Source organism: Lynx canadensis, chromosome D3 (genome assembly GCF_007474595.2).
Source record: "Lynx canadensis isolate LIC74 chromosome D3, mLynCan4.pri.v2, whole genome shotgun sequence".
Lineage (NCBI taxonomy): Eukaryota > Metazoa > Chordata > Mammalia > Carnivora > Felidae > Lynx > Lynx canadensis.
Window position 1 is genome coordinate 14,266,696 of NC_044314.2, and position 24,339 is coordinate 14,291,034.

Sequence of the window (24,339 nt, forward strand, 5' to 3'; positions counted from 1 at the left end):
CTTCTCATGTGATTTTCCTTTTTATGGAAATGTAAGCTCTGTTTTAGGCATTTGGAAGGAATGGAGTATATGATGATAAGGGCAGGGAACCAGTATTTAATAGTTCCATTCTGAATCATGCTCGAAAGTTAGTTAGAATGGCTTACGAATGAAACTCTTCCAGAGCGAGCCCCATCAGAACAGAGAGACAGCAAGCAGGAGTGAATTAAAGTAAACAGGGAACAAATTTTTCATATATTTTCAAATAACGCATTGACTTCTAGTACCAATGAATATTGCCCAATAACCAAATCATAAAATGTCATTTTTAACTTACAGACTCACTGACCTAATACTTGCCCTTATAGTACTTAGCTAAAAGTGAAACCCAAGCTAGTGGACGGCATTCCAACAGGAGAGAAAAGAAAGTTAGAAACAGAGCATTGTCCACTGGGGGCCCCTGGGTGGCTCAGTCAGTTAAACGTCCAACTTTGGCTCAGGTCATGATCTTGCAGTTCTTGGGTTTGAGCCCAGTGCCTGGCTCTGTGCTGACCACTCAGAGCCTGGAGCCTGCTTCAGATTCTGTGTCTCCCTCTCTCTCTGCCCCTTCCTCACTTATTCTCTCTCTCTCTCTCTCTAAAATAAATAAATAAATAAATAAATAAATAAATAAATAAATAAATAAATAAAAGAAATAGAGCATTGTCCATTGCCTGAGGGGAGTGGAGGGAAAGGGAAGAAAATTGAGGTAGGAAAGCCTTTATTTGTCCTTTCTGGGTGGAAATGGATGGTCAAGAATAGACATGTCAAGAGAGGGGGACCCAGGGATGGGAGAAACGGGCAAGTGCCCTTCATCTTCCAGTGCCCTTGGCTCCCAGGAATTGGCCTTGGTGTGTCTGTGCCATTTGCATGAACCAGCTCACCTTTGCCTCCTCTACCCAGGACACTGAGGTCTGTCCAGGATAGTTAATGTCAGTCCTTCCGTCCCCTGCCTGGCCTCCCGCTCCCCAGAACAGACTGAAGAAGTAGGAGGTGGAGAGTGAGTTTAGGGAACAAACAAACATGGTCTCTTGTTCTCTAGTTACTCATGACTGGCTGAATGAATGAATGAGAAGGACACGCCGTGACTAAGTCACCTTGGGAGAGACTGGAAAGATCAGGTGTGGCAAAGCTCATGGAAATTCCCGCTGAATGGCGCGGCTGTCTAGAGACGGCTCGTTGATAAAGGTGCGGGGGTGCCGGGCTCAGTGAGAAGGACAGAAAGCGCACAGAAGGGGCCGTGCAGGCAGCACGCCTGCCCTCTCTGTCCAGAAGTGGCATCTGAGCTGGGACCTGGAAGGACAGGAGGAGTGGGCGGTCTGGAAAAAGGGCCAGTGCACGGACGGGGTGGCTGGCAGTAACAGAAGCACAGAAGAGGAGAGTGAGGGGTGTTCGTACTAAAAGGGGCTGGCTTTGGCCAGAACCGAGGTGGGTGAGCGGGGGAAGGAGAGAGCAGGCTGTGATCTCAAGTTACTGATTTCTTCAGTTGTCCACTCCTTCACCTCAATCCCTACTTGCTTGGCAAGCTTTCCCAAGTCTCTGTAGCTCAGTAGACTGTCAATAAAGATATGACAGAAAAATCAATATGTAGCTGGTGTTCGTTAATAATCACTGTGGACCCTGTAAATAAACAACGGTTTCCAGCTCAAAAGTGGCCAAACCAAGTAAGTGATTTCAGGGGCCAAAAACAAGTCACCAGTCACTACAGACACATTATTCTTTCTTCCACAGGAAATGATTTTCTAGACACAGTGAGAATTCTCCAAACTCCAGGTGAAAGGATTTGTAACCAAGGTAACCACCGTTACGTCATCAGGATAGTAATTTAAGATGTAAATTAAGAAGTGGTTATAGAAGACATAACCAAATGTATGCGTTCCCCTTATGGGTCTTTGCTAACAATTCTCACCGTTCTTTAAGAGTTACAACACTAAGGGGCGCCTGGGTGGCTCAGTCGGTTGAGCGTCCGACTTCGGCTCAGGTCATGACCTCATGGTTTATGGGTTCGAGCCCCACGTCGGGCTCTGTGCTGCCGGCTCGGAGCCTGGAGCCTGCTTCGGGTTCTGTGTCTCCCTCTCTCTCTGCCCCTCCCCCATCATGCTGTGTTTCTGTCTCTCAAAATAATAAACATTAAAAAGAAAGAATTATAACATTGAGAAAATAGCCTTAACGTTGGATATTATTCTTAAAAGTTATGCTTGTAGAACTGTTTGGAGAACCATCATTCGCTTCCAAGGGATGCTGGGTGTGAAGGAGATACTCCCCCCGCCCCTACTGAGGAAGTACCCAATCATGTCATTGTTTCCAGAAACCACTTGATTTGGTTGCAAGTTTTTTTACATTATTATTTTTGAGAGAGCGAGAAAGAGACAGCGTGCAAATGGGGAAAGGGGCAGAGGAAGAGAGAGAATCTGAAGCAGGCTCCGTGCTCAGCACAGAGCCCCATGCAGGTCTCAACCTCATGACCGTGAGATCGTGACCTGAGCCAAACCAACAGTCGGACGCTCAACCAACTGACCCACCCAGGCGCCTCCGGAAGTTTAAAACATAAAAAACCCACACCTAAAAATCTAAAACCCAATTAAAAAAAGCCACCTCCTTCAAGTCCTCGAGAGCACAGTGGCTTTCAGGAGATCAAATACGAATAGACCTCCCTCTGATTTTTCACTCAAGCTCCATTCTTTCACACATTATATAGAACGTACATTATGACAATCTTAAAAAAAAAAAAAAAGCAATAATGAGGAAGTGCGATTTTGACCAGAAACCAGAAGGCTTGTTCATGCAGAAGCAATTATGGAGAGAACAGCACAGCCTCAAAAATCAGTCTGGCTGCTGCTTCTCCTCGGGCTAGAATGAACTTGGCCCTCTTGCTGGCATCCACACGCGGGCTCTCACGGATGTTTTGCATGGCTAAGCACCAGATGAACAGAGAGAAAGCAGTGTAAACTTTCTGCAAATTAACACCACTTAGTTGATGACACACTTTTTTTTTTTTCTTTCCTCCATGCCTAGCTGTTTAGTGCTGGAGAAAAGAAATGATAATAAAAAACAGACTAGGGCATTGTTTTAACTCTTTACAGGGGACCACAGATCTAGCTTTTGGCTTTGTGACACTAAGAAAAAAAATCTCTCTTTAAGTTTGGCCAACATGGGGCGCCTGGGTGGCTCAGTCAAACATCCGACTTTGGCTCAGGTCATGATCTCACGGTTCGGGAGTTCGAGCCCCGCGTCAGGCTCTGCACTGACAGAGCCTGGGAAGGCTTGGGATTCTCTCTCTCTCCCCTTTGCCCCGCCTCCACTTGCACCCCCCCCCCCCCAAATAAATAAACTTTAAAAAAAAATAAACAAATTCGGCCAACTCTTCTTCCAACAGTTGCCGAAGTTGTTCACACAGTGGCAGTCTTACTAAGACATGGCCACGGCCACACTCAGCTTTGGTTTCCCAGCTCCCCACAGTCCAAAACGCTAGTGTTTCGTATGTCTCTATGACCGATAGGAAGAAAATTAACCACTAAAAAAAGAAGTAGAATCATACAAACGAACAGTAGAGCCCAACTTTCAGTTATGGAAATTCCTTAAAATCTTAACGCTGAGGTCTTCTGAAGGAAGAACACATCGGTTCTTTGAAAATATCCCCAAACGCGTCTCCTCCTTTCAGTCTGAGAATTGATACGATAGAATTTACACGTCAAGAAATCTGTGTAGTTACAGCAAAACCACAAAGCTTAGAAGACAGATGAAAGTACACTCTTCTATCAAATAAGCCAGGGGCCATCGCCAGCATGAGGCAGAAGAGACTCTGTGTTTCGGGTAGGACCTAGCTACCTCAGGGTCATAAAATCATTCAAAGACCAGCTGCTGGTACTACTTGTGGTCTAAATAAAGAGGCAGGAAAGAAAAAGAAAAAGGCATCCTAGGATACAGGTGGTCCACAAATGGGCTTTTTTCCTTTTCCTTTTTGAGGGTGGGAGGAGTCTGTGAAGCCCTTTATAGTTTTTTTTTTTTTAAGTCTGTTTGTTTGTTTATTTAGAGAACCAGCGGGGGAGGGGCAGAGAGAGAAGGGGACCGAGGATCCCAAGCAGGCTCCGTGCTGACAGCAGACAGCCCAATGCGGGGCTCGAACACACGCACCGCGAGACCGTGACCTGAGCCAAAGTCGGATGCTCAACTGTGAAGCCCTTTAAATGGTATATGTGCACTTATTCATTTTTCTGGAGAGAGTGTCTATAGCTGTCGGAAGACTCTCAGAGAGATCCCTGACCCCCCATGTGGTAGATAAAACCCAGAGCTCACACTACCAGTGGCAAAGTTCCTTGTAACTACGATAAAACAGACGGCATCTTAGCCTTGGGGAAAAAGTTATTATAATTGGTGGGCTATTCGTGCTCAAGCAGTGATGCAACGATAAGTCTCTATCATGATTTTAAACTGTAAAATTATCCTCCTGGTTCCATAAATACATTATATGCTGTGGCTGTAAAAGGGGCTTCTCATATAAAGCATCGAAGGACATTTATACTGCATCATGAATTTGGTATCGAACCGAGATACTCTCCATAAATATTAATTAAGAATTAAGTAAACAATGTTTGTCCCCTGAAAATTATAAAAGCTTTCTCGGGAGCTTTGAGGAGTAGGTTGCTTTAAAAACACAAACAGAACCCAGAAATCTGAGGGAGCACCTTGACTTCAGCCAGTCCCGAGGTCAATGCTGCCATTGCCTTGGGAGGCTCACTGCCAGGGGCGGGCGGTGAGGCATGTGTAAATGAAGACAGTCCCGGGGGCTGGAGGATACAGTCACACACCCGTCACAAACCCAATGTGCGGACGGGGTCAAAACCCACCCTGCAAAGAGGTCTATCAGGAGGAAACGTGCGAGCAAAATTTTCCCCACGTTAGCATCCTTCCTCCCCAAATGGTCTGTGACACTTGCCTTCAAACACTGCATAAAGAACAGGGTTTTTTTAAAGCTCAGAAGGAAGGGACCAGGAAAATCACTTACCAGATGCAGGTGGCTGGTCACTGGAGGGGCTTCCAGACCCCGGGCCTCCCCTCACCGAGCCGGGAAGCCTTACGTCGGCCCTGTCCGTGGGCTGGCCTGTCCCCTCGGCTGCTTCTTCAGGCGGGGGGCCCATGCCATAGGCGCACTGGGGCAAAGGTCCACTTTTCGCGGTAGGCGTGAGGGGTTCCCGGTCCTCCCCGGGAGGGTTTCTGCAGCCTGCGCAGCCCTCTGCAGAGCTGGGGCTGGCGGCCCAGTGGGGGCAATTGCCACCCTCCACTTCTTTTTGCAAGTACTTTTCGGGGGCTATGGGAATCCAGTCGGTCCTGCACGGGGGCTCCGTGAAATTGCAGCTTTCAGAATCCACCAAGCCCTCTGTCCCAGTGAAGCACTGGCTTAAACTGTCATTCTCCCCCACCTCCAGGGGCTCAGGGAAAGGGGGTGTGGATTTGCTGCCAGGCCGAGGGAGGGACAGTGAAGAGTCTGGGGTCTGGAAGGGCCTGTCTACGTATTCGTCTTCCGTGGGCATCTGCCTGAAGGGATCCCCCTCAATCTCGCTGACCAAGGTGAGCACTCCAGCATCTTCTCCCTGTGCACAGGGACCACCCCCTGCGCACACACCGCCACAGAGGCCAACGCCGTCTGGACAGCACATATCTTCGGGAAACATCTTCTCTTCCAGAGTCAGCAGTAAGACACCTTCACAAATTTCACGCTGACTAGAGGCTTCCATATGAGTGCTGCTAAAATTGTTGCCTGAGGACTCCTGCAGATTTCAATTCAGAAGGCACAGGTATTAATGCCCACACTTACTAGAACGTGTTCCTGCTAAACACAGCTGAAAATGGTTTATAGTAATTATTTCCACCGTGACAAGTACAGATGGACCACTCACTATGGTACTTTGCCTGTGTTATTTAAAATTACAGAGTGGGGGAGAACCCTAAAATGGAATCCAACCAGAAACGAATGAATCAAACTGCATTTCCCACGAACAGCACGTTCACACCCAAATAAGGCAAAGGGTTAACTCAACTTTAGAACACAGTGTTTCATCCATATACGTTCAATCTAAATTAAAAAAAAAAAACAACTGTAAACAAATAATGAATTCTAGCTAGTAGCTTTGTTTTTTTGCTGTGGTACAGTTTAATAATTGTGAAACTACTGTCTCTGTGTTCCGTCATTGAGCCAATGAGCAAATATACTGACAGTAACGGGAGCCACATTTCATCCTGTTGGGAATGGGAGAGGGGAGATTCAAATCCAGGTGAGGGAAAGACCGAATGAATCCTGTAGTGTTGGGATTGGGATTGGAATTGGGAGAATCAGGATGAGCTCCCAGTTTAAAGTTTATATTCTTCATGCCTTAAAGACAATAGATTTAAGGGACAGAATCAGGTAATTGAAGACATATTAATAATTAATAGCACATGTGGATAATAGTTCGTAACACAATTACATTTCTTGATTTTGATAAAGGTTCTAAGGTTATGTAAGAGAATGTGCTTGCTCTTAGGAAATTCACCCTGAAGCATTTAAAGGTATAGGAGCATGATGTCTGCCTTTCACTCTAAAATGCACCACGAATAAAAGCACACATAGACATATACACACAGACAGACGGCCAATGATACAGTATAAGCAATTGCTGGGTCTGAGTTTAGGGCATGTGGCAGTTTTTTGTGTGCTATTCTCACTGCTTTTCTATAATTTTGAATAGATCAAAATTAAAAGTTACCAAAATAACTCTTTTCAATCACTCTGGAGTAAAGGAAAATGGCAGCTCTTTCCTACTCAGAATCTGTCCTAGGCGATCAAGACTGGCACCAGAAAGCAACATAACTGATGTGTGTGCACAGAGATGATGCGTGGCATGAAATGCAAAGAAAACAGCATTTAGATGAGCAGCTGTGTGGGCTTTGGCTTATCCTGTAGCGACCAATCCTGGGATTGGAGGCTCCGTCCCTCCAGGCTGTACCCCTTTCCCAGCGGGGCTCGGCATTTGACTACTAACCGCTACAGTTAGATGTACTAACATGACTACATGTTAGTAGTCAACAGCTTACTGTTAAAAGTACGTTAAGGAGACACTTAAGACTTTTAAATTTACCTTATTTCCACTTAGGCGGCCGCAAGCCTCATTGACCCAGTGCCACAAATTAGCTAGAAAAACAAAGTAAGGATAAGAACTTCATATTATTATTTCCTCTAATTCAGTATTCTTGACCACTCTGTCAGCTGCGTGTATCTCTAAACACAGCCCTCTGCAAGTCTTTTCAGTGAGAGTTCCTGAGAGTGAAAACATTAAAAAAAAAAAAAAAAATCAACCAATTCAAAGACTCTTCCTACCGAAACCAGAACTTTCTGATCTCTGCAAAGCCCAAGTATCACACACTAACGTTCTTCCAAATTCCTCTGGGCACACTCGGAGTGGCTGTTAGGACTTCAGTGGTTCTCCTTCCCTTTGCAAGTTTTCTTTGATACGAGGGAAGAGGGACAGGCGGGTGGGGCTGGGCGCTGCGGGGGGAATAAAGAAGACACTGGTCTGGGACACTGGCTTTCCAGTACCCTAACTCCAATGTCTGTACAACACAGGGAAATTGCACGCCGGAAGGCTGTGGCAGGCCCCCCTGGGCTCCAGCGGGCCCCGAGTCCATAAAACCTACGAATTTATGTTCTACAAAGATAGAATTTTAGCCCATCTCCGCTGACTTTGATGGGGGGGGGGGGGCGGTGCTGTCCATTCTCCATTAGAAGATAATCAGGTCATGATAATAGCTAATGCTCTCTATTACATGACCTTGTCCGGTCCATTTCAATTCTCTGAGCCTCAGTTTCCTCATCATGAAACGGGAGAAATATCAGCACCCGCCTTATGGTGCCGTTGTGATTTCGCGACTGCGCGTAAAATGCGTAAGCGTGCTGGCACAGGATAAATATTCAATATGTGTCAGTTACTGCAATGACCTTTGTTATTAGTTTCGCGTCTTTTCTGTATTTTTGAAAGTACACAAAAATAAAGTTACCCCAAATAAAAGGAAACCTGTAGCTCTTCCCTTGGAGGGATTAGTACTAGATAATCCCAAATGGTACTAAGAAAGGATATTTGTACGCAGAGGGGATACTCATAATTACTAAGATGATCTCTCTCCCAGATGACTGCAAAAGCCCTCCTAACTATATGTCTGCATCCACTCTTACTGCACCCCCAAAATTGTTTTCCATCTACAACCAGAGGGCTGTTTTCACTACTCTTTGCTAAGGATAAGGAGCAAACTCCGAACCCAAGCCTGCTGCGCTCCATCATCTGGCCACCCCTCCCCATCCAGTTCCATATCACGCTGGTCCTGACTTTCTGCTCCAGTGGCACTAACCTTAACTAGTGCCAACTGGCCTTCAGATCTCAGCTCCGTATCTCTTCTGGGAGACCCTTGCTGGCCCCAAGGTCAGATGACCCCCTGTTATCTGCTCACCTAGAGCTCCGTAATTTCCCTTTTTAGCACTCAGTCTCACTGTGGTGCTCGGTAACGAGCCCCCAGTGCCAGTCCCATCCCTGGTAGCCAAAAAACGTGTGCCCCATGAACAGATGAAGGGAAAGCCAACAGCTCTAAACCTTCATTCGGTAATTGGTAGACCCATCGTCTTTCTCACTGAGAAGATATGGCAGTAAGAGATTATTACAGAGACAAAAACTAAAAAAAAAAAAAAAAAATCAGAAATCTGTTTATCTCACATAAACTCCACAAGTGACCCTCACCATCTGAACATGCATTATTCAAATCCCTAGTTACTGGGTCGCTAGGGAAGTGGAGCATCGCTAAATAAAAATATTCAATAATGAGTAGACTCAAAGAGAACAGAACACTGCTCTCTGCTTAACATAAGCATCTTCAAACATCATCTTCCCTGTTTAAAAACTTTTGATTGCCCCGTGTTACATCAAGTAACGTGACGTTAATAGAAACAGCAAGATATGTGACGTTTCATGAAGTCCATGCATGTGATACAGGAGAACTGATCGAACCACAGCCAAGCCGAGGTGGATATGACAAACACCCGAGCAACTGAAAATGGAAAAAGGATGGCGGGACAACAGGTGCTCCAAGAGAGGAAGATCTGACCTCGAAAGCATGAAGAAATCGCTCAAGGAATCCTTTCTTAAAAACGACACTCTTTCAGCTTTGTCGTGTAGAAGCCAAATGTGATGTGAGGCTAAAAGGCACCATAGTTGCTCTTACAAGGTAACACCCGATTATTCATTCTAAGAACAAGCACCTAAATTTTACTGAATAGAAGATAATTTTCATAATTTCATTTTCGTATTGCAAGGTAAGACCCCAGTCAAAACTTTATGTCTGCCATTTACTGGAACATTTGTCTCTATTTTAAGTGGGTGCATTAAAAATGTTGGTATTCTTTTTTTTTTTTTTTTTTTTTTTTTAAATTTTTTTTTTTCAACGTTTATTTATTTTTGGGACAGAGAGAGACAGAGCATGAATGGGGGAGGAGCAGAGAGAGAGGGAGACACAGAATCGGAAACAGGCTCCAGGCTCTGAGCCATCAGCCCAGAGCCCGACGCGGGGCTCGAACTCACGGACCGCGAGATCGTGACCTGGCTGAAGTCGGACGCTTAACCGACTGCGCCACCCAGGCGCCCCAAAAATGTTGGTATTCTTGAGGTGCCTGGTGGCTCAGTTGGTTAAGCATCCGACTCTTGATTTTGGCTCAGGTCATGATCTCACGGTTCACGAGACTGAGCCCCACATCGGGCTCTGCGCTGATAGCACAGAACCTGCTTGGGATTCTCACTCTCTCCCTCTCTCTCTGCCCCTTTCCTGCTTGCTCTGTCTCTCTCACCCTCTCTCTCAAAATAAATATTCTGGGTGATTCAGTTGGTTAAGTGTCTGACTTCAGTTTAGGTCATGATCTCACGATTCTAGGGTTCGAGCCCTGTGTAGGACTCTGTGCTGACATCTCGGAGCCTGGAGCCTGCTTCAGATTCTGTGCCTCCCTTTCTCTGCCCCTCCCCCACTCTCAACTTACCTCTCTCTCTCAACAATAAATAAATATTAAAACTATTTTTTCAATATTTTTTAAAAACGTTGGTATTCTTGGAAAAAGGCAACTCATTCACACCTGATGATCTATCCTGCATGAACACACAGCCTAAGAGTCATCAGTTCCTGAACCTAGAAAGGTATCTGCTTTCTTTAAGATTACTTTTCAAAAACCAGTGTAGATACAATACCTGTTACTGCTTTCCCTTTTTTCCTATAGTAAACACCAAAGATGACAGCAGCAACTAATGCCACAGATATGAAGAGAAGCAGAATAATTAAACCGGGCAAGTATATCTTGGATTCTGTATTGGAAGAAAATAAGAAAAAGGTGTTAAAGATGATTTCATATCATTCTCTAGTTATTGTAATTGTTGTTTAAAAACAAAACCCTTTGAATCAAACCCCAGAGTGGAGGATGCTGGTCTGACAGCAGAGAAGAAGGACGGTCCCCAACTCTGATGGCAGGTGTGCAGAGAACGCTGACCTCTGGAAGGGGGAAAGTGACTTTGCTGCCAGCCTCGCGCCCGGCGTCCCTCCGCAAGCCAGCCCAGGGCTGTCTTTAAACATTGCTATTTTAGCACAACTCTAATCATGCTGACCGTGCCATCTAGATCCATCTTTGCTTACCAAGAACGACACCTCATTCCCTCCAGCTGGACGGCCTCCAAGGCCAAAGGAAGCCCCTTATCCTATCTCTTTCCAAAGAACAACGTGGCACCAGGGTTCTGCCGGTCGTGAGAACAGAACCATGGCCGTCCTGCGAAGTGTTTCAGGTAGGTCATCTACAACACAATGTGACACAACCATTTCTCCCATCCCTCTTGATCACTTCATTACTAGAACCTTTATATGATGGGTTCTTGGTTTACATGCCCTGGTTTCCAGGACTCCCGCCTCTCCCTTCCTTCTCTCTTATTAAGAGTAGCTTTTGGGTTGCCTGGGTGGCTCAGTCGGTTGAGCATCCGACTTCGGCTCAGGTCATGATCTCACGGTTCACGAGTTCAAGCCCCGGGTCGGGCTCTGTGCTGACAGCTCGGAGCCTGGAGCCTGCTTTGGATTCTGTGTCTCCCTCTCTCTCTGCCCCTCCCCCGTTCATGCTCTGTCTTTCTCTCTCAAAAAAAAAAAAAAAACAAACATTTAAAAAAAATTGTAGCTTTTCATTCCCTCAGTTGTTTCCAATGTTATCTTTAAAATGGTCTTTTTTTTTTAATGCTGCTCTGTGTTAACTCCATGTGCGGAATGCTTAGGGGTCCTCCTGTTTCCCAAAATGTCAAACCTAAACCCTTAATTAGCCCCATTAATCTGTGGCCTGGGTTCTCTTGCCTCATTACGAGGGTCTTCCTGCTGTGTGTGCCATCTCCAGTGCTGCCATATCTGGACCCACCTCTGCCCCATGTCACTCCCCTTGGTAACCAGCATCCAGTTGACAAAAGCTGTCAACTTTTCCGTCAAGTGTTAATCACTTAAGCTACTTAAAATTAACTTGATCTACAAAATGTGCCGTATATAACAATAGCGATACTCTAACTCTAGCTGGTGACCAAAATCTCCCACAGACACCCTTACTGTGATCTCCACTATCCTGCCATATTTGGGCATTTTAATTCATGTTTATAGCTCCGTTTCTTTTTTCTTTTCTTTCTTTGTTTCTTTCTTTCTATTTTTGCATATATGAATATTTTATTAGTCATCCATTCCAGCAGGAAAGTTTCAAGTAAACAACATATGTCGAGTTAGAACACCGATGGAAGTGAAGGGGGACCACAGATCAGATGGGATGAAACTGAGGTGAACCCCTTCAGTACCCACAGGTACTTTGGGAGACATCTAGAAGAGTGGACGAAACTGGGCATATCTACAACCAACCCGCTCTGTTTACACATACCATTTGGTGGCTTTGTAGACGGCAGAGAAGAACTGCAAACCACATCTGATTTATCGGTCCCATGACGTACTTCCGTCTCTCCGAGAACGCTACAGCTGTGGAGGTAGAATTGGTTAAGTACTCGGTTTCATATTCTTGTTTTTTTTTTTTTTTAATTTTTTTCTTTTTTCAACGTTTATTTATTTTTGGGACAGAGAGAGACAGAGCACGAACGGGGGAGGGGCAGAGAGAGAGGGAGACACAGAATCGGAAACAGGCTCCAGGCTCCGAGCCATCAGCCCAGAGCCTGACGCGGGGCTCGAACTCACGGACCGCGAGATCGTGACCTGGCTGAAGTCGGACGCTTAACCGACTGCGCCACCCAGGCGCCCCGAATATTCTTGTTTTTTAAAAAACAACGCTACACAAGGCTCTACTCCACTAGATTGCTAGCTCCTTCGGGAGAAAAACTGAGGTCTTCCTGCACACGGGAATCCCCAGTGCCTGTCACACACTGTAAGGGTGGACAAATGAATGAGCAAAAGTAACCACTGCCAGGGTTCTCTAAGAACTAGTCTGAGACTGTGCTCTGGAAAAGAGCATTGGTGTCTTCAGTAAAGATGCCAAATGGTTCAGTGGCCTTGGCTGAGTGATAAACTTTTGCTGAATGCTCTTTTGAAGCTGAAAACACAAAAAATCTTTTTCAACATAAAACGTAAGTGGATTAGAAAATAAATATCTAATGAGAATTACTATATTGGGAATTTTTTAGGATTCAATACATGTATTTATATTAGTATTCAATAAAAAGCACACAATGGAAGGACCCAGGGATTCCACTATATATACATATAATTTCACTGCACACACACACACACACACACACACGCACGCATTAAGTGCGAAACAGTATATATACACGAGATGATGCACTGAGAATTATTTATTACTGTGACAGACTGGAAACTACTTAAATGGCTATCAAAAGGGAAATTATTAAATAAAATGATGGTATAGCTCTATGGTGAAACACTAGCGACCAAAAGCCACAAAGATCTAAGTCAACAAACATGGAATGAGCTCCCGTTAGCATATATTATGTGAAGAAGCCCAAGATGTGTAGAGTATGCAAACATTTACATGAACAGGAGGCTTCCATATGCACACACACACACACACAAATCTCTGGGCAAATACACCGGTGGTGTGGGGAAGCTGGGAAGCGTGGGAGCGGCGAGGGAATGATAATAAACATCAAGAGTCATTCTCAAGTAAATAAGGTTAGAAAAACGAAAAAAGAAGCTGCAACTGGAAGTCAAAGATTCGATCCAACTGAATCTAAAAAGTAGTACAGAGCTCCTGTCACACATCAAGTTGAAGACAGTGCAGGTGGAGTTTAAAATCAAACTCAGGGCACCTGGGTGGCTCAGTTGGCTAAGCCTCACACTTCGGCTCAGGTCGTGATCTCACAGTCCGTGAGTTCGAGCCCTGTGTCGGGCTCTGTGCCGACAGCTAGGAGCCTGGGGCCTGCTTCAGATTGTGTCTCCTTCTCTCTCTGCCCCTTCCCCACTCAGGCTCTCTCTCTCAAAAATGAATAAATGTTAAAAAAAAATTTTTTTAAACAAAATAAAATCAACAAACTCTCTTGGCTCCTCTGTTGTCACTTACTTGGTCCAAAGTTTGCATTTTTCTGTGGAAGAGAAGGCATCTGAGAAGGAGCCCACAAGGCAGGGCTCGCACACTGTGTCCTTGTTGAGCTGCACTGTCAACAAAATGGACAAAAGAACAAACAAAACAAACAGGCACACTTAGAGATCGGCCAGGCTGAAGGCCCCGAGGACCCGAGATCAGGAGCCCCGCCAGTGCCCCCAGCCTCCCCACTCCCACTGTCACCGCCTACGGCCGATTGCTTTGGTTCATCCTGGCTGTAGAGGGCCCAGCGTCCCAGCACCGCCCTTAGAAAGGTAACTGGCTCACTGTCAGGCTACTGACATCAGCGTCTGAGTTAGGGACCCATGCTTTGCTGTTCAGAGCCGCTGTCCTGGTCACGTGGGGAGCCTGCTGTCTGCCTTGTTTTAACCAGGCACCTGTCCGATCTCCCCTTTCAGCCTTTTGGGTTCATAGCAGCTTTTGTCTACAAAGGATGGCAGCCTTTTCACAGCTTTTAAGGCAGACTTCCTGTCATGACTCCTGACCAGCTAAATCTTACCAGTCCGGACACTAGAATGTTTGTAACAAAGTTTTCTCTAAGAAAAACAGAAACAAAAGCAACCATTCCCCAAAAAACCCTACGGATCTCCTTCTCTTAAACCAAGAGTTGGTAGCAAATGTTTTCTAAAAAAGGGCCATACAGTAAATATATTAGGCTTTGCAGGCCTTCTGATCTCTGTAATTACTTGTAGCATAAAAATACCATAGACAATATGTTAAAAAAAAACAACAACAACAACGATATGGCTGTGTTCCAATAAAACTCTATTTACACAAACACAGTGGTGGGATGGAGTTTGGACCCCTGTCTTAATCCATGACAGTGGAAGCAGAAATTGGTTGTAGTTAGGAAGCCTTCTTCAGATCTTTAACATTCCTCATCAGCTATGTTATCAAAATAGGAAATATCTCCAATTTCCCAGGTCTATTATCCTTACTGTAACCGACACGTGATGCCCCTTTGGTAATTGCAATAAAGAAGAACATTGGTGGAGCGCCTGGGTGGCTCAGTTCGTTCAGCATCGACTTTTGATTTTGGCTCAGATCATGATCTCAGAGTCGTAGGTTCGAGCCACGCTCAGCCTGGAGCCTACTTGGGATTCTTTCTCCCTCTCTCTCTGCTCCTCCTCCCGCTCCCCTCGCCTCCCCCAATCAACCAATCAATGAACACTGGCTACTATGTGATATCATAATCAGGCAATCAGTGCCAAAATCACAATTTACTCTTAAAGCAGTTAATTTATGCTTGAAAGCACTTCTGTGATTTATTTTCATAAATAAAGCATTAAAATAATAAATTGCACTTTCTTTGTCCAAAGTCAAATGGGAAGTACATTCTTGACTTCTGCAATTGCCTCAATAAGTAGGGTACCCCAAAGGATACAAAAATGCTGATTTGAAGGGGCACATGCATCCCAATGTTCATAGCAACACTGTCAACAATAGCCACACTAAGAAAGAGCCTGAATGTCCATCGACTGATGAATGAATAAAGAAGATGTGGTTTATATATACAGTGGAATATCATTGGGCAATCAAAAAGAATGAAATCCTGCCATTTGCAACAACGTTGTTGGAACTAGAGTGTATTATGCTAAGTGAAATAAGTCAGTCAGGGAAAGACAAGTATCATATGATTTCACTCAAATGTGGAATTTAAGAAACACAACAGATGAACATAGGAGAAGGGAAGGAAAAATAAGATAAAAACAGAGAGGGAGGAAAACATAAGAGACTCTTAAATCCAGAGAACAAACTGAGGGCTGATGGGGTGCGGGGGGGGGGAAGGATGGGTGATGGCCATTAACGAGGGCACTTATTGGAATGAGCACTAGGTGATAAATGTAAGAGATGAATCACTGGGCTCCACTCCTGCAACCATTATTACACTATATGTTAACTAACTTTGACTGAAATTAAAAAAAATAATTATTAATAATTAATCTAATAATCCCCAATCTAGTAGTTTGATTCACTTTGAAACGATATTAACAGAAGCCCAGTTAACATCTAGTTGCTCACATTAATTCAGACAGCTTTGAAAAATATTAACACACTCTAGAAGAGTAACCCTTAGAAACAAAGAGACTTCCTAAGGAGCCACAAGTCACACGTGGCTTTAAAGGCATTAAATCCAAGCACTGGACTCTCACATCTACTATTTGAAACAACTGACCTGCAAGAGGCATCCTATAGGTTCTCCTTTCCTCTTTCCCTGGACACAATCACACTTTCCCCACTTTACAAAAGAAGGCAGGCTGCTTGCCCGCTCCAAATCCTGCTCTGGTGCTAAACCTCTGAGACGCCAAAACAAAACAAAACAACATAACAAATCGAACTATCGGTAATGGCAAAACTCCTGCATTCAGAGCACCTCCATACAGTGTCTGCCTTTTCTTGTCTGTCGAGGGCAAAATGTGAGTGTGACAACAGAATGGGGTATCTGGGACCAGGGTGAGTTGTTCAGAATTCAAATACACTGCAAGGTAGGGCACGAGGGAGATTTTCATTCACCCACTTCACCCCCTCCATCCTCCACCTATTTTCAGAGAACGCCCCATTTCCAAAGGAATACGGTGGAGACAACACCCATCAAAGAAAAGGCACCTTCTCTCATGCGGGTGGCAAACTTGTGGGAAGGCTCTGGGCCTTGTCTTAGAATCAAATTCAAAAGGGAGCTGGTTGTCATAGGGAGATTTTTTTTTTTTTTCAATTTGTTTAAAGAGATTAAAAAAAATTTTTTTTTACATTTATTTGGTTTTGAAGGACAGAGAGAGACAGAGCACAAGTGGGGAAGGGACAGAGAGAGAAGGAGACACAGAATCCAAAGTAGGCTCCAGGCTCCGAGCTGTTTGCACAGAACCTGATGCGGGGCTCGAACTCACAAACCGTGAGATCCTGACCTAAGCCGAAGTCAGATGCTTAACCTACTGAGCCACCCAGGTTCCCCAGACTTATTTTGATAATTAAAAAAAAAATCAAGCCAGACTTTTTCCAAGAGAAAGCCCATCTGGTTCAGTTGATACATTTGGTAAAAAGGGCGGACTGGACCAGTGTGACTGATGGACATTTTCTTCCATAAAAATTGAAATGAATAGCATCTTAATTCTTCTAATCCTGTCCAAGTCTTCTGGGTTGAAACAAGTTGCCTCTAAATGAAAGATCAACAGATATGAAGAATCATTTGTTACATCTTGAAAAAACTGCTTTGGGGTGCTTTCCAAAAGTCAGGGCAGTAAATAACTCTAAGAAATACTTTTCTGTCAAGAAGATATCTATTTCTGGGGCACCTGGGTGGCTCAGTCGGTTAAGCGTGGGCCTTCAGCTCAGGTCATGATCTCACAGTTTGAGAGTTTGAGCCCTGCGTCAGGCTCTGTGCTGACAGCTCGGAGCCTGGGGCCTGCTTTGGATTCTGCGTCTCCCCCCCGCCCTCTCTCTCTGCCCCCTCCCTCCCTCTCTCTCTAAAATAAATAAACATTAAACAAAAATTTTTTTAAAGGAGATATCTATTTCTTTACTTTTTAACAAAATTGAAAACACAACTGAGTTCTTAACTGAGATATCATTAAAAACACCTTTGAGGGGCACCCTGGTGGCTCAGCCAGTTGAGCGTCTGACTTTGGCTCAGGTCATGACCTTGCTGTTGGCGAGTTCAAGCCCTACAAGGGGCTCAGTGCTGTCAGCACAGAGCCTGCTTCAAATCTTCTGTCTCCCTCTCTCTCTGCCCTTACCCTGCTTGCGTGCACACACAGTCTCTCTTAAAAATAAATAAACATTCAAAAACCTCAGACACCTTTTCATGTCACACCATTCTGAGGCCTGGACATATAACTAAGAAAGTCTTGAAAGAACGGATACTTGTCTAACAGAAGGTTTCCTTAGCCATTTAGTGATTTATGGGACCAAGTTTCTCAGCACTTGGTGGAAATAGAATGAATGTTGAATTCTGTTGCATTTTAGCAATAAATAATAGCCAACCATGAATATATGAATAAGAAAAACTCCACTCATTAAGTTCATAAAGTTTTTACAATTATATCAAAATATATTTTTGACAATCAGGTAATAACTGTAATAAAATTTAGTCCAGAAGTGTTTTTAACTCTTAGAACCTTGAGTCACGGGAAATTTTTAAAAATTACAATCACTAATCTGTGTACATTTGCGATGTGAAACTCTATGAAAAGGTGATTCGTAAAAGCCCTCCAAGCATAAAAATAGGATAAAATTCTATGGGGAAAGTGAAATGGATACAAATCAAAGGAGGGAAAAGAACTGTATAAAACTTCCAAGAGTGAAGGACCATTAGTGCATTTTTAAAAGGATGATGATGCTATCAAATTGCTATGCTGTTTAGATGCCACTGAATTCCATTTTTAAAAGTGTTACTGCTGTTATAATTCCTTGGAAACTAATTCCTTAGCAACTCTTTACATTGGCAATAAAAAAATGTTAGCTGCCAACCTAAAAATATGCCAGGGGCGCATGGTTTTTCAAAAGCCTTCTAAGGGGTTGCACCAGATTTTTAAAAAGGGTCTGAGGACCCCTGCCCGCCTAAGCGGGGATCCCAAGGTGTCCCGGATGGAGCCTTCGGTGGAGCGCCCCGCGCCCATATTTCCCTGGACGAGGTTAACCTGGCCCTGCTCAAGGGGGCCCCCAAGCTACTCCCGTGCCACCTGCGTCCCCGGAGCGGGAATGATGCAGAGACGCCTCTCAGAGCCTGCTCCGGCCCCCGCGGGAGAGCCCGCCTGACGCACGAACCAAACCCCTACCCGGGTGCTGCGCGCCAAAGCCCGGGGCGCACTCGGCGTTGCGGCGACAGCAGTCACAGTCCGCGCTCCAGTGGTAGCCTGCCGTGCAGGCGCAGCGCCGCGGGGCCGTCCGGTTGCCGGGCTCCACGGCCACCAGGGCCTTGCCTGCGGGAGACAGAGACACAGCTGCTCACCTTCCACCTTAGGGCAACCCTGCAACACGGGGACGTGGCACCTGCCTGGCTCCCCGCAAATGCATCACTGGGGCCTGGGTTTTCCGGAACCACCAAGCTCCCCCTTCCAGTGCTTTCACTAAAAACAGCCCAGCAGGGTTCTCTCTCTCTCTCTCTCTCTCTCTCTCTCTCTCTCTCTCTCTCTCAATAATTAAGTCTTGTGAGTTTTTTTTTTTTAATGTTCATTTATTTTTGAGACAGGGAGAGAGAGAGGGCATGAGTGGGGGAAGGGCAGAGAGAGAGAGGGAGACAGGATCCCAAGCAGGCTTCCCTCTCTGAGACCATGACAGGAGCCAAAGTCCGATGCTTGCTTAACTGATTGAGCCACCCAGGCACTCCGAGTCTTGTAATTTTTTTTTAAAGGCAATTTTCATAGTAGTGAGAGGACTAAGAACCGGGGAATTATGATTATTGTCTATTTTGGCTAATGCAAAATAGGTTTCACAGCTGCTTAAATTTTTAGTGAATTCAAATGTGATCAATAGTCTTAACACTAATGCTAGATTGAACCTAAGAGAACAGGGATCTGGACACCGGGGATTCATCTTGGGATCCTGCAGGACCACAAGATTATTCAGAGCTGTGAAAACAGGGGTCACAGTGTAATTAGAGAAGTGTGATGCGTAATTAGAGAATGCATTATAGAAGTTGAGCCTGATGACATACTTGGAAGTTAATCTCCCCAAATACTCAGGGCAATCTGTTTGGTACTTGTCTCTTTTCTCACAACACATTGCAAAGTGCTCCTCTTCTTAACCCAAAGCTGCCCTTTCCACTTTTTGTGGAAGAGAAGTCATGCTTATACAAGGCCATCTCCATTTGGTGATTCATATTTGCCATTTCACCCACTCGCTAAAATTTCATTGTAACCCCACCTCAGTACTCCTGGCACTTTGGCGGTCATTCTTGGACACATGCAGAACAGTGGAAATTTCAAGCCACTGGCCAGACATGCATGCTCTCAGCTGAGGTCAAGCAAAGTCCCACTCTGCCTTCTCGTGCCTACTGGAATCAAGTGTCCTTTTTGTGGTCTATTTAGTGTCCCATTTTTGGCATTTCTGTGCTTTTTGTTAGTGATGCCATTGCTTAAAATGGCCCACAGTCATTGTGCAGAAGTGCCATTTGGTATTTCCAGGCCCCTCAAGAAGGCTGTGATGTGTCTCATGGAGAAGATATATGCTAAGATAAACTTTGTCCAGGCATGAATTTCAGCGCTGTTGGTTGTAAGTTCAATGTTAATGAATCAGAATATTTATTAAGGTGTCTTTAAACAGAAACACACATAAAACAAGGTTATATATGGATCAGTTAACAAAGATGTTGTGACCAGAGGCTCCCAGGAACCTAACCCTGTATTTCCCCTAGGAGCAGTGGTTCAGTATTTGCTAGTTCATTTTTTGTGATGACTTTATAGAACATTGATGTTATTCTGTGAATAACAGGAATCAACCTGCATACACACACACACACACACACACACACACACACACACACACGCGATATAATACAATATTATTTGAAACAGACTTTAGGACCCTATAGGACCCCATCTCACCTGGCCTGTCCAAATAGCCTTACTTATACTGAATACTTATAGAAGTTTGTTTTGGACAGATTGTGGGTCCTCTCAGAATTCATGTTGTAATCCTAACCCCCAGGGTGATGGTACTAAGAAGTGCAGCCTTCGGGAGGTGGTTAGGCCATGAGGTTGGAGACACATGAGTGGATTAGTGCCTCTGTACAAAAGCAGACAGCTTCCTTCCTCTGTTCTCCACCATATGGAGACACGGCAAGAAAATCTTGAAATCCTGAAGAGGGCACTCACCAAGAACCCAACCATGCTGGCACCCCCATCTCCCACTTCCAGCCTCCAGAACTGGGAGAAATAAAGGTCTGTTGTTTGAGCCACTCAGTCTGTGGTATTCTGTTAGAGAAGCCCAAGTTCCAGCCCTCAGGGAGGGGATGTTTCCTATTCCCATTCTTTTTAGACCCGAGCATGGAGAACCTGAGAAATCTTCCTGCTGAGAAATCTTCCTGCCTCCCTCCTGTGTCCGCTCTGCTCCCCAGGGCCCAGGTCAGTTGTATAGCACCAAGGCCAATCTGCATAAACGTGTGCCTAATGCCACAACATACATGGACAAGGATCACTTCCTTGGAAAATTCTAATTCCACGACCCACTCAAATGTGAGTGCATGTAGCATGTAAGCCGATGTGGTGATGAAAAATTTTGACGTTATTTTTAAGTATCTTAACATACCAGGTTTGGGGCTTTAATTGACTTTGGCAGGAGACGGAATGAATCTTTATTTCCAAGAGACAGCAGTGAGTCAAGGTCATTACTAAGCAGTGGGAAAGAAAAAAAGACTTGATCAGATGCTTCTGCTCAGTGGAGTTTCCACGTTACCTTTTGCGGCCAAAATCTGCCAGCTGTCTCTAACACATTAGAAAATTATGACGTTTAAAAAAATACTTCTCTCCTAATTCTGTCCACTGAAAAGAACCTATAAACAAGGATCAGTCTGGTATCAGTGAGCCTCACTGGCACCCAGAGTGAGGTCGCTAAATAAGATGTTCCTCTGGATGAAGTCAGGAATTCTTAAAGAAATGGCTGGTTTGAGGTTCGAAGCAGGAAATGTCCAAGATGAGCCTGGAGGCAAGGGGAGCTCTTAAAGTCACCTGGGGTCATAGCAAAAGACTGACGGGCCAGCTGGAGGAGGTAAGATAATCTGAGCACCCATACAACTAGTAACTGCAATAGATTAAAATACCTCAAATATGTCTAAATGGCTGCATTCGTAATATTCATACAAATCCTTTGGAGAAGCTTGGTGATCTAGGCATTATTTTGAAAAGTGGTAAATAAAGTTACAAGCATTCATTCTGCCTTTCCTGTATATACTGTAATTCAGGGTAACAATTAGTTGAGGAGGGAAGCTTCTCCAACTATAATGAAGAAGGAGTGATAGAAGGTCACCTTTCTACAGCTCCTAATGAAAATGGATCGAGGCCATGATGGTCGACTGCCGCTCATATCACAAGAAGAGAGGTAAGCAGCTAGCTACTATATGATCCCTGCATCATGCCAACTATGAAGCAGTTTTGCAAAACAAACAAACAAACAAACAAACAAACAAAAATACCCAGCTTTTCATGAGCCTTCTAGACCTAACAATCGCTTTGCAGGAAATAGAAGAAATCTGTTAAATGACACAAAGGGAATGCAACCAGCAGAAATCAGACTGTAGAAACTTCACAGGATTACAAAGATGGTTTCTGCAACAGAGAAACTAAATGGGAAAGAAAAAAAAAAAAGGCAAAGGAACCTCTAGGTCAAGACTAAAGGGACATATTTTGATCCTGATTCCTACAATTAAACTATAATTAACATTTTTTTTGAGTCAAAATAAAAAAAATTAGCAGTCTGATAGGGAGATCAAACTGTATAGTAAGACACTTACGGTTCAGGAAGAAGACTTGAGAGTCAGATCTGGCTTTGAGTCCTGCTTCTCATTTGTTAACCTTAGAAAAGTCACCCAATCTCTCCTGGTCTCAATTATATTCGAACAAAAGTTTGACATGAAGGGATGCCTGGGTGGCTCAGTTGGTTAAGTGTCCAACTCTTGATTTTAACTCAGGTCACGATCCTACGGTTTGTGGGATTGAGCCCCGCGTTGGGCTCCGTGCTGAGCGTGGAGCCTGCTGGGGGTTCTCTCCCTCTCTCTTAAAAAAAAAAAATGTTCTAAATGAAGAATGTTCACACAATGCTTCGGGATCTGAAGCACTTGCTTCTCGGGGTCCAAGGTCAAAGCTTCTCCCTATGCCCCCCAAAAGAGATAGCACCACCGTATCAAAAATATCACTTATTCACACTTGCTGCTGATATGCCTGACTTACCTGAGTCGCAGACTTTATGCAGTAAGCATTTATCTTCTTCATTCCAGGTGTCTAAGTACTCGTCCGGGCCACACGGCAGGCATACACTCTCCGAGGTAGTAGTGCATTTAGAAGACATGTACTTTCCTTAATTTAGGAGAGAAAAAAATGCACCAATTGAAGATACCCCCCCAAGAAAAATAACAACAAAAATACACCAATCTATTGGACCATTTAAAGGACTGTGATCCCAGGAAGTCCCCTAACACAGTAGGATACAAGGGATGAGGCCACATATCAGTGATGGGCTCTCAGGCATCCCAGCTGGCTAAAACAGCCTCTCCTAGGTTTGCTGTGCTCAAGGTGAGCGGCCTTTTAGCTCATCTAAGTAAAACATCATCCTTTCCACCCTACATCTCTGCTGACCAGGGAAAAGGAGGATGGTTTTCTAACAGGTAACTGTAGAACTTGAGGGGTTCCCTGGGGGCTAAACAAGAATTTCACCTTACCCCTGCCCTCCCATCTCCAAAATCCCCTCTGCTGTCAATCTGGAGACTTAACTTCTTTTGTTCTACATATACTGGGGGCTCACAGGTAACTCAGTTTGACTAAAGAGTACTACACACACACGCATGCACACACATGCATGCACACGCACACATGCACGCACATGCACACACATGCATGCATGCTCACGAAAATCACCAGCTCTTGCTCTGCACATCTGAAAAATATTTACATCTTGAATATCTAAAGGATCCTCTTGTAATGTAACCACGGTTTCTAGAACAATGAATGAGTGAGGACCCCACGGACTTGGGGCTTTACTGAGGCTGTAGAAACACTTGGCCACAATCTGGCAGAGCAACTATGGAGGAGAGGTAACCGGTCCGCCTTCTGCCCCTCAGCAGGTGCGTGGGGAGAAGGTTTAATAGGGTGTAGGCAATTTTCAGCAGCAACAATTCCAGTATGGTATTCCCCCCCTCCCCAAATTTTCTGTAAAATACTTTTAAAGAAGAGTTACATTTTGTATGTTGTAAGTTTGAATTGCAAAGTGCTAAAATATGGTTTTTAAAACCACGGTTTCTCAAGAAATAGCGTTTTAGAAAACTGTGTTCCAGCATAAATTAAGTAGCAGTTTCTGCAATTGCTTTTGATTTTTAAGTGATTTTATCTATTGAGAGAAAGGTTTTTGTCTTCAGGGTGACACGCAGTGCTACCTGCCACTGCCATAAAAAGTTGATCCAGGGGCGCCTGGGTGGCGCAGTCGGTTAAGCGTCCGACTTCAGCCAGGTCACGATCTCGCGCTCCGTGAGTTCGAGCCCCGCGTCGGGCTCTGGGCTGACGGCTCAGAGCCTGGAGCCTGTTTCCGATTCTGTGTCTCCCTCTCTCTCTGCCCCTCCCCCGTTCATGCTCTGTCTCTCTCTGTCCCAAAAATAAATAAACGTTGAAAAAAAAAATTAAAAAAAAAAAAAGTTGATCCAATTTCGTTTTTTTTTTTTTTTTTAATCCGGCAGGATAGAAGTTATTCCTTGGATTAAGAAATAAATGAGAGCTCCACCCGCTTTTGAGGGGCAAGGGAAGGTGACTCAGACACACAAACCTGGTTCACATTTATGACAGCATCGTCCAAAACGCTCATAATGCCTCTCATGGGTACACGGAGGGGTGATCTGAAAAGTCACCTGCAAAGGAAATTGACACCAGGTAGAGATTTTGCACAAGTCCTTTCTGGATACAGCAAAAAGTGAATCACCAAATTCCATTTCTGACAAGCCTAGGAAAACACCATCAACAATCCTGAAACTGCTCTTTGTGATACCA

At 44.6% G+C, this 24,339-nt stretch overlaps 1 protein-coding gene across 1 annotated transcript in view; it reads right to left on the bottom strand.

The window, feature by feature from the left end:
- The window catches only part of TNFRSF11A (TNF receptor superfamily member 11a), a 55,372-nt gene that overhangs the window by 7,464 nt on the left and 23,569 nt on the right, over positions 1-24,339 (bottom strand). The window contains exons 2-9 of the mRNA XM_030335799.1: positions 24,119-24,200; positions 22,537-22,662; positions 18,430-18,573; positions 13,616-13,709; positions 11,969-12,063; positions 10,272-10,385; positions 7,134-7,186; positions 5,024-5,786 (exon numbers count right to left, since the gene is read on the bottom strand). Coding sequence (XP_030191659.1) covers positions 5,024-5,786; positions 7,134-7,186; positions 10,272-10,385; positions 11,969-12,063; positions 13,616-13,709; positions 18,430-18,573; positions 22,537-22,662; positions 24,119-24,200 — 1,471 coding nt within the window. The remainder of the gene's footprint in view (positions 1-5,023; positions 5,787-7,133; positions 7,187-10,271; positions 10,386-11,968; positions 12,064-13,615; positions 13,710-18,429; positions 18,574-22,536; positions 22,663-24,118; positions 24,201-24,339) is intronic.